The sequence below is a fragment of the Sinocyclocheilus anshuiensis genome, unplaced genomic scaffold, assembly GCF_001515605.1.
Source record: "Sinocyclocheilus anshuiensis isolate Anshui unplaced genomic scaffold, SAMN03320099.WGS_v1.1 scaffold1037, whole genome shotgun sequence".
Taxonomy (NCBI): Eukaryota; Metazoa; Chordata; class Actinopteri; order Cypriniformes; family Cyprinidae; genus Sinocyclocheilus; species Sinocyclocheilus anshuiensis.
In genome coordinates this window covers 850,376-861,316 of record NW_015555773.1, presented here as the reverse complement: position 1 = coordinate 861,316, position 10,941 = coordinate 850,376, and the positions used below count along the sequence as shown (strand labels likewise).

General features: G+C 37.5%; 2 protein-coding genes across 2 annotated transcripts in view; both read right to left on the bottom strand.

Annotated features, from left to right (window-relative positions):
• Positions 1-3,621, bottom strand: part of rab8b (RAB8B, member RAS oncogene family) — an 8,765-nt gene extending 5,144 nt beyond the window's left edge. The window contains exons 1-2 of the mRNA XM_016468430.1: positions 3,384-3,621; positions 1,637-1,697 (exon numbers count right to left, since the gene is read on the bottom strand). Of these exons, the coding sequence (XP_016323916.1) occupies positions 1,637-1,697; positions 3,384-3,507 (185 nt within the window). The 5' untranslated portion in view covers positions 3,508-3,621. The remainder of the gene's footprint in view (positions 1-1,636; positions 1,698-3,383) is intronic.
• Positions 3,622-6,766: 3,145 nt separating this feature from the next.
• On the bottom strand, positions 6,767-9,071 carry LOC107674424 (hematopoietic SH2 domain-containing protein-like). Its single transcript, XM_016468390.1, is given in 8 exon segments — positions 6,767-7,275; positions 7,324-7,453; positions 7,554-7,745; positions 8,167-8,191; positions 8,193-8,317; positions 8,319-8,349; positions 8,840-8,948; positions 9,041-9,071. Coding segments are annotated over 8 exon segments (1,152 nt in total).
• Positions 9,072-10,941: the final 1,870 nt, after the last annotated feature.

Below are 10,941 nucleotides of genomic sequence, written 5' to 3'. Positions count from 1 at the left end.
TATAAAGAATATCTCTTTGGATTTGAGACTTTAGTCTTTGCAACTTTACAGATCTTCTTTATGCACCAAGGGCTTGTAACACTCCAAAGAGAAAGGAAAAATTGAAATCGCATCATATGACCCCTTTAAGATTAAAACTGGCAACTCAGCAGTGAGTTAGTGTCATGGACGTAGGTCAGAGCAAGTGTAAATATCTTTTCTAGTCTATATTTCCATCTTGTAATGCCGCTGTTTTAGGTATTTTTTTTTTAATATAAATTATTTGTAATAGAGCAGACACTGTCTGACCGTGTCTACACACCGGACGCGGCGACAGTTGTCTTGCCGCGCCCCGCTGCGCTAAAAGTCTGTCTACACTTGTTGACACTACAGTTGCAAATCATCTGAACGTAGTGTCAGTACAGTTCGTCATAAATAGAACGAGGCATCAGTTTACTGATGGGGATCGTGTCGCGTCGCATCGCGCCACATCCAGTGTAGACAACATCACTGGGTTCTATTGTCTTTTGTCGGATCGCGCCACTCGCGTCCGGTGTTGACATGGTGTGAGTTTTTTAATGGGTTATGTTATAGCCCTACTTGTTTTTAATGTTTTTATGAAATCTGTATTGACTGCATGATCATATCATCGTATTATTTACTGCCATGCGAGCCACAAAGTAAAGCTTGGCGAGCCGCGCAATAAGTAACACTGCTGTAGGTTGTTTTTTGGCGGGTGTGCTTGTGCTGCCGCGGTCTTGTTCATTTCGTAGGGCGCAACATCTCTCTCACTCGGCAGCATGCCTCTGTTTGAGGTGCTGCAGTAAATTGGTCGCACTGCTACCTTTGCTAGCAACAGACTTCAAACACACTTTGCAGCGGGGTGTTGTTTGTTCTGCGTCTAATGCCGCAAAACCAAACCAATTCCAAATTACAGATGACACTGCCTTTCTTGGGAACGAGTTCTTCCCTGCTCGCTGCCATGTTGTTTGTGTATCTCTATGGCAAACGCGCGGGGGGAGGGCTGAGCCCATTCGGAACCACGGGAGCCCAGAGGGGAGCGTCGGCGGATGTTAAAGAGAAAACCGATTTTCATTCAAACTAGTCGACGTAAACTACACATTCGAATTAATCGATAAAATCGATTTATCGCCCAGCCCTAATTTATATTATAAATAAATATATTTAATATATAAACAACACGTTTTTCTTAAATATATACATGCATGTATGTGTATTTATATATACATAATAAGTATACACAGTACACACACACACATACAATGTAAACCAAAACTTTTATTTTGGATGCGATTAATCACGATAAATCGTTTGACAGCACTAGTTTGTACACAATTATAATTTATACTAGGCTTGCCCAAACTTTTTCCTAAGAAAGGCTGAAAAAAATCAAACTTGATTGAGGGTTGTGGGGCTAATGTAAGTCCTGCATAATATACAATTGCGTATCACAGAATTTTAAATAAAATTCAATGATATGCAAAAGCAATACAAAAAAAAATGTAAAACAAAAATATAAATTAGAAATCAAAATATGCTTTAATGGAATGTTTTCCCCCCATTTGTGATATGGCATAGCGGCCAAATCTTTTCACATCTTTGCTTTATACGGTATAATGCAGACTTGTGCTCTCACCAGATCTGAAGCTTGATCTTCTTCCCATCCAGCTCAATTGTTCTGATTTTAAAGTCAATCCCTGCAATAATAATGTTTAGAAATAAGTGATGTGAAACACTTCATCTCAAAACCTAGTGTTAACACAACAGAAATCAGTCCTATCATGACAATGTGAAACTGACTCATTTCAGAACACATCACAAATCTTTCCACTTAAAGGGGACTGTTGCATTAGCACGTTTTCATGGCGTAACCATGGAGATGGAATGTGTAGAAAGGTCAGAATGGTGTAGCATATGTCTGACCGACTCAATGGCTGCAGTGTTGCAAAAGGCTTTGCACATGCATATAAACCTGTTGCATTCAGCAGCAACAGAACGTGGCCCCTGTTTATGGCAATTATGAGAAAACTTGGCAGTGTGTATTAAGGCATTCAATCCTGCCACCAGTGAAAGCTCAGACAGGACATGGGACAGGAAGTGACACAGCAGTATTGTCCATGGCAATAGGGGAAGTCTGTGGCATAACAATTACAAAAGGTCAAGGAACTCTCGCACAGGTTTCGCACAGGAAATGTCGTATTGGACCACAGTAGAGACAGGCTTACCTAAAGCTGTGTCAAAAATATCACAAGTAACTTGGTCAAAAACTATGAGCCTGGTGACCTAGTCCATGTATGTTAGTACAATTTCTTGTGACATGTGTATGCTCTGATTTTGAGGGTTTCATATTCTAGAATAACACTATAGGTGTGCTGACTTAAGAAACAGATGCTGCTTCTGTAATAGTGTAAAAATCACAGCGAAAAGGAAGTAGCTACATATCTTTTCTTCCTATTGTGACGTACATCCGACTGAAACAGATTACCGAAAAAGAAAAAATGTAGGGTGAGGACTTTCAATCCATTGGTGGTTGATTGGATTTTGAGATGTGGGCGTAACACTCAAAAAGTGAAGGGAGATGAATGTGAGCTTGCAGGGGCGGGGTTTATGTGGACTAAGTGATTGGACAAGTCCTGCATTTGTCACCAGAGAGAAGTCTGTCGTTTTTACCAGAAGGGTCAATTGTGACACTTTGATGAGATCAAAACATGAAAAAAATGAAACATATGCACATATTAATTGTTCAAAATAGGGTCTATAACATGAATTTACAAAACAAAATTGGCATTAAATACATTTTAATTTCATGCCAACTTTAAAGTGAAAGTGTACGTAGGAACTGATGTACCATCACAAATGTAACATCACCATGTTGTAAGCAATCAGATGTTGATGAGATAAGCCACCTGTGACAGCACACAAACCCACCTTTTATTCTTACCCAAGTAAAGTGCTCGCTCTGGCCCGCTCGAACTCTTGTTTAGTGGTCAAATGTGAATCTACACGTCTCTTTAACCACAGAAACGAAAGTGCAGTCCAGCCCACACCACTACCACAGCACAGCTAATCACAATGCAATCATGCTAGCTCTACAAACGCAGCATGCTTGTAACGTCTCGTTCAAATTACAGATTAAAGTAGTATATCCCAAGTGATCCTGACAATTCATTATGTAAAATCGGGCGTGTCATTTTAAACGCTAATAAAACACATGTCGTTGACTAGCTGAGTGAACGGGCTGTCACATCCACGGCCTCTTCCGGTCACTTCAGCAGACAGTCACATGTGTGTGTAAACCTCCACGTAACTCTCTAACAGCTTATTTCTCCTCCCGCAGGACCACATAAGAAGCATTCCTGTAGAAACCACAGAGTTGAACTGACCTATAGTGGAGATGAAGGTGGTGTTGAACGCGTCCTCACTGAATCGAAACAGCAGACACGTCTTGCCCACCCCGCTGTCTCCGATGAGCAGCAGTTTGAACAGATAATCGTACGTTTTCGCCATGTTTTCTGTTTCTGCTGTCTGGCTACCTTGCTTTGGCTCGGTAGCAGAGTAATGGTATTCGGCTAACAATACATACACGCTGCGCTTGAACTTGTGTTTCCGACTCTGCTGCACACAGCACCAGCAGCAGCACACAGCAGCGAGGAAGAGGCTGGGCGTGTCCGCCGTGACGCCATCGCGGAGACACAGGTCCAGAGCGAAAGAAGGTTTGGTCAATCATAATTTTGACATAAAAAGTCCCTATAGAGGATAGGTCATATAAATAATTTATTAGATAAAAGTCAAAGTGACAAGATAAAAAGTCGAAATTATGAGGAAAGTCATAATTATGACAAAAAAGTTATGACAGTCAAAAGTTTTTATTGCATAATTATTACTTTTTATCTCATAGTTTTGACTATTTATCTCAAAATAATTACTCACTGTCATAATTTTTACTTTTATTAGTATGACTTAGTATTTATTTTTTATGTCAGAATTTCCATTGTACAAATCATTTGTTTCTTATATAGCCGAAATGCTTTCTTGTACTTCTTGGTTTAAAAAAATAGCTAAACGTACTATATTTCTACGTGTAGCTTTATTGATGACAATCTCATGCTATTTTTTCCTTTTTCTGTTTTCATATTTATTTATTTTTTTTATATATGTTCAACAAAACCTACTGTATTTTGTAAATGATCATGTTTATTAAATATAATTTGATTGTCAATTAGAAACGTTACAGAAGGTACTACTGATGGGATTTTGCTTCATCGCAATAATGATCTTTTCAACCCTTTCACTAGAAAGAATAATTCGCTGATTTGCTCAGTGATACATTTTTAATATTCAAGCAAGATGTTTGAATATGTGAAGAGGGTGGTGATGAATCAATGCGTGCGTTAGGTGTTTCGTCCAAAAAAAACAACTTCCGCATACGATACACCCGTATTTTCTAGCTTTTCCTAACTCCTTTGGAAGTTTCTCTGGTTTCCTCCGTTCTCGCAGTGCAGTACTTATTATCGTACCGTAATTACCGTAATTTCAAGATGACAGCACATGACGTTCTATTGCTTTTCTATGGCAACACTATCAACGCCTAAACAGAGCCTGCGGTGGTCAGGTGGTACAAGTCGTAGCTCTCAGAAAACACCCAGTTCACAATTACAAGTTGTAATTACGAGTTCTACGAGGACGTGAAAGCTTTTTACAAGTTGGAATCTCGTAATTACGGGAATTCCGATATGGCGTGAACGCCTTTAGATGCGTGTCCGGGTCACGTGCTGTAGAACGGAGGAGCAATGAATGAAACGAAGCAGCGGCAATTTGTTACAGTATTGAGACACACTCTGTTACTTTCACATACATCTGGGGAATACAGGACTTTTTGATCCAAATGATTCCTGATGCGGTGTTATTTCACTTTGTCATATTAATACCCACATCTATGTCAGGTTTCTGAATTATACATTATATGATTATCACTTTAGGGACAAACCTGTTGTTCATACCAAATTTCCCTTTGGCCTATTTGATTTCTCCATATGCCATTTTTGTTTTTTAAGCAATCTGGAAACATTTAACTGTGGTGGAAATAATGAATTTTGTTTGTAAATGTCCCCGCCTGCTGGAGGAGACTGAAACTTCATCACCACCGTACAGTTCTCAGAATGTCTGCTCTGGAGCCGCAAATGGACTGATAAGTAAATCTCCTATTGCGTCAGTGTTTTCAACGTGTTTGCATTTAATCTGCCTTGAAATGTAAGATAGTACAGCAGATTAGAACATCTGGCCTGTCAGAAGACAAACAAACATAGTTTGTTTCACTGGTTAAGAAACTGAGGTTGGTGTGTGTGACCATTTGCTATTTTCTGTAGTGATTGTCTTTCTACAGGATTCTGCTTTTTTACTAGAAGAACTGATTAATGTGAACCTAATATTGTATTTAACGAATACATGTTGCCATTCTCACAGGTATATTTTAGGCTGAGATTTCATCTGTTTTTGAATTAATGGTCAATTTCGTATGCTGGCCCCCAACGTGGTACTTCTACACAAATGGACCACGTATAACTCTTCTGTTGATAAAGGGCTGTTTGGCTTAAACAGTCATGAGGAAAGATTTTTTTGTTCATCTTGAATGACCTGTCTACATGTTCTCCTCGGTGAAATAAAGAGGAGACTGGTTGCCCAAAAGGTAATAAAGTAAGCTTGAATGGAGATGGAAAGCTCTCACTTCTTCACTTTGAGAACATGATCTCATGTGAGTACTGTACAATTTGTAGTATAAGCATGTATAATTATCACGAATCATAAGCTTTTCATAAATCTAATACAGTGAAGCCCCTGAAAGATTGTTTTAAGCTGCTAGCCTGATTTTCAAGCTTGATGGCTAAAAAATGCAAGCACAGTTTATTATATAGCATAAGGATGTTAAGAAACCTTCAAAAGTTGACCAGTCCATCATGAGGTTGTAAGTGGATCAATATTTAGAGTCCAAACCATTTGGAAATGTTTCAGTGGCTCAGAGATGTGATTATATCACCATCCATTAAGTCAGCTATTATCCGAAATTGCAATGGATGACATAGTACTATAGTGGTGGGCAAAATGACAGAAGGTCTATATTCTAAACTTTTTTTTTCTACAGTTTATTCAATATAAATATAAAATAGGGGAGCACATCACTTTAAAGGAGATAGAAAGCACAATGCAGTCAATCTACTCAATGCTAATCTCGTACAGAGCACTTATTTTATGTTATCCCCATTCTTTATTCAGTTATGCTGTGCAGTGTTATGGTTTCATATGTGTAGAGAAAGACTATTGTATCATAGAAACAGTGTGGATTGCTGGATTAGGGTTACAGAAAACGTTGATAGGCTGTGAGCACTATACTAATTACAAAATACCAAATTACGCAGGTCTAGTCTACATTGAAAGATAAAATCCTGGGGAAATAGTGGGAAATTCAGTCAAGACTATAGATATAATCAGAGCAGGTGTTTTATCATAACCATTTAATTGTACCATTGTATTTGTTTAAAAATGTTCAGCATTTTATAAGTGTAGAAACCATACTGTATACTGAAGTTATATGTATACTTTACACACCAAATTATGACTTTAAATGAAATATTAAATGAAATATTTTTCTCAGCTTTTGCATTCACCTGATGACTATTACTTCTTATTCTCCAGTCGAAGTTTCCACCACTTATGATTCTGTAAATGATAACAGTTTTTTAATTTTCATAGAAAATCATCCGTACAAAAATTATGTATATTTGTTTGTTATTATATCAGGTCTCACCTTCTTCCCCAAGATGCTTGGTGTGTGTGGTTGCATCTCATCCAAACTCGCATACGTGTTGCTGTCTGTCACTCGGATGTCCTCATAGGTGTTGCTCTCAGCTATGTGTTCGGTATTACTGCCACGTTGTTCAGGTATGTCTTGATAGGGGTTTTCTGCTAAAAGGATGTTGTCGATGGGCTTTATACGGTTGTCATATTCTTGCTCGGGCTGGTCCTTCTGTCCAGCACACACCACAGATGAGGTCTGGTAGAGTGGTTTGGGCTGTAGGGCTTCTTGGTCAGTATAGGGCACTTGGCAAGCTCCACTATTGCGTTTTTTAAGATCAAGGACAGCATAAGAGCAGGAGGCTGTTTTGGGTGGAGCTAAAAGAGCTTGTTGAGGGGTGGAGGGCATAATGTTACAAGAATTAGAGGTTAAAGACTGACTGTTTTCATTGTGGATAGGCAACTTAAATTGAGAGTTGTAGCCTTCTGTGTTGAAGGTATCGCTTTTTTTGCCATTTGCTCTCTCATCACCACCTGACATTCCAGATGTCCGTGATTCTGAAAAGCTGTGTTGTTCTTGTAATGGATTTGTACCAGGAAACCCGGCGCTTAAGAAATTCCGAAGTGGTGTATTCTTCTTTGGCAATGGTGGAACTTTCATACCCTAATGATTTATACAACACATAAATGAATTTCAACACTAGATATGTAAAAAGGTTTTACATCATAGAATTAGCCATGGTTACTAGAGCTGACTTGGTTACCTGGGACAGGCTGTTCCTGTCAATAGAGGTGGAGATCACGAGTTTCCGGACACTTTTAGAATACAGAACAGGAGGCGTGCTTTGCGGGATATTGCTAGTTTGTTCCCATATACTTCTTAGAGCCTTAACGCTAACACCCGCATTGACTCTGGTCTTATTTTGAACCACATCATAAAGCTCATTTTTGCCATCCTAGAAGAATGACAATGCAAAAGGACATGCATTGTAAAACATTTCCTACCATGCTGATATTCTCTTTGTTTTCATGTATTCAAAGGTGAACTTAGTAATTTTTTTTTGTATTAGTACGTTGTGTTTGTCAATATGCCATACACTCAAACAATTTCCCTTCTGATGCCATTAACGATTTATTCACAGTTAACCATGATTTGTTTTTTTGCCCATAAGCAAATCTGGATTACCAAGATAAAGTGTATGAAATATGGCTGGTCATATGATCAAATAAAGGCTACTTATATTAAATAGATTCATCATCTAATGTGATTGAACATGATTTTAAAAGTACTATTCATTTCTTTATATATAAGACTTTTTTTAATGAAGAATAATTACTGAGTGCACCTTTAAAAAGAATGCAAAGTATGATTGATACCTCTTCCACAGAGTCCATATCTGTTATATGAAGTCAGGTACTCTCCAAAAGGCTGGATCGGTGTGGTTTTAAAGTAATTGATCAGCTCTGTGAGACTGTTATGAGTGGTGGAATCACCAGAAACGACGAACAGGCCAGTCTTGGTTTGATTTTATGACAAAATGGTGACAACGATCCTGTCCTCTGTCAGCATAAAGCATTCGAGAAATGAAACAACCGAAAACACTGTAGCTTCAAACTGTTTTTTAAAGGTTAGAACCATTAGCTAGTTTATTTTCCCTCTACATTGTAGGGGTTTTAACATAATATAGGATCTGCTTAAAATGACTAAATTTGGTAGCGCTTTACATTAAGGTCTGATTTGCCAATTTGAGTTAACAACAAATAACAGTACTTCTACAGAATTGATTTATCTTAGTTACTGTTCATTTCAACATCTACTAATACATTTCAAAAGGTTTTAATATTTTAAAATATTGTATTAGCATTCTTTATTGAGCTGTGAACTAACATGAACAAACAATGAACAATTGTATTTTTATTTCCTAATGTTAAAGATGATTAATTCATTCTTATATAGCTCATTGTTAGTTCATGCATGTTAGCTAATGCATTAAATAATGTTAACAAATGAGCTATTATGGTAGAGTTACAGAAAAATGGTTATTCTTACTTGTATGAAAGAATATCACAAATGGCTTTTTCGCTGAGTCTGATAAGGAAGCAACCAACATTCTTGTCTGAGCTGATCTTCTGCTTCACTGCAAACAGCACCAGTGCAACTGCCTCAATTCACAATCATAAACATTTGCATCTCATTAAATCATCCAGTAAAGCCAACTTTCCACCTTCAAACATTCATAACATCACTTACTCACTGCAACAGGAAGACTGGCACACTTCATTTGTTTAGTTTCCTCCTACGTAAATGTGTAATCTTGCAAATGTAAAAAGCTTCTATTGTTTGAGTTTATCTGCCTGTAGTCAATAGCGACTTACAGGTTAAGTGTGATTTTGTTGCACTATCTTTGGAAGGTTCTTCCGCCTGAATTGCAGTCTTGTATAAATATTAAAGATTAAAAACCTGGTTTGGATTTGGAAAATAGATTGGATCAGGAACTATAACCACTGCACACGTTTATAAAGTATCAGTAGGCCTATGTAACAAATGAATGTGCTCAGCTGAGGGGGTGGGGGGGAGGGGGAACATTTCGGAATTTTATTATTAATAAAAATCTTTGTTTTTCATACTACCAATGTCAAATAGTTCACATTATTGCCATGTTTTGATCAATTTTGATGATTTTGATTATCGGCCTCAAAGCATAAAGGACAATGTGATGCGAGCATGGATTTTTACTTTTAATATTAGGCCTCACAATTTGCATGTCAGCTAGATATGTACCTACATTTTTATGTAACATTTAATTTTAAGATTAGTGTTTTAGATTAAATGATAGAAAAAATAATCAGTCAGGAATTAGTCCTAAATTTATGCTAAAGCAATTTATGCTGTTCTATTGTAACGCCCCTGTGGACTGTTTATTGTGGTTTCTTCCCCTTGTGTTGGTTTAGCCCGTCTAATCATTAGTTAATCACCGTCATTGTGCTCACCTGTCTGCCACTAATTATCCACCCCATATTAGTTCCTGTCTGTCTGAGCATTGGTGTCGGTTATTGTGAATGTTACCCCGAGTGTGTGTGGTTCACCTACCTTTACCTGCCTTGTTGTGTCTACATTAAAAGTGAGTAGTGGAATTCTTGTTGTCCTCGTCGTCCTGCATGCCTCCACACACCCGTTTCCATGACATCTATGAGATATGTTTTCAATTTATGAATTAAATCAAATAAAGTTAAATCTTTTTGATGGGGCAAAGAGTGAAAAATGTCTATGTAGTTTAACAGTCAAAGTAAATTTCTCATTAAAATAAATTGTGGCAAATAATAAATAAATTCTAAAAACACTTGGCATGCTCGTTTTTGTTATTTACTTAAAAGTATTTGCAAGTGTTTTATTACGTCATTACAAAAACTACATACAGATACAACTGTTTGTCACATGTTAAAAATGATAAGCTTTAGCACATGTCAGCAGTAAACAGAATAGAAGAGTGAGACAACGGACAACATTTATCATTCTGTGACCCACAGACAGCGACAGCAACGACCTTCCAACCTGGATATAATTCAGAAGAATCCCTTATGTTGTGTTATTTTTTTTAGTCAAGGGACAAGCCTGTCAGACTCTTGTCGTTTTTATGCTCAGGCATGAGTTCAACAGGTGGCGTGTCCACTTTTAGAAACACTACACGCTGCTGCTGACGGGAATCGTGCGCTTTTCCAATGGTCTGTGAAGAAAGCTCACGCGCATGATAGGATTCAGAAACGTAACATATTTGTTGGTGATGACAGGTAGGTACATTACTTGTTCTTTTACTTACTTTTCATAAATACATTAGACATGCAATTGTCACACGAACTCCTTAGATTAGTCCTTATATGTTACCGCTGTGGGAATGCATTTGATGTCTTTTATTGCAGTTACGTTTAATTTCTTTCATTTTCTACAATTTCGAAAATTAAAAACAAACGAAGGGAGTGCAATTACACCGTCTTTTTGGAGATCTGCTATTTATCCGGCGTTGTGACGATCAGTGTTGGGAAGGTTACTTTGGAAATGTAATAGGTTACAGATTACAAGTTACCCTACTTAAAATGTAATAAGTAGTGTAACTTTTCAATTACTTTATTAAAGTAATGTAACTGATTACTTTT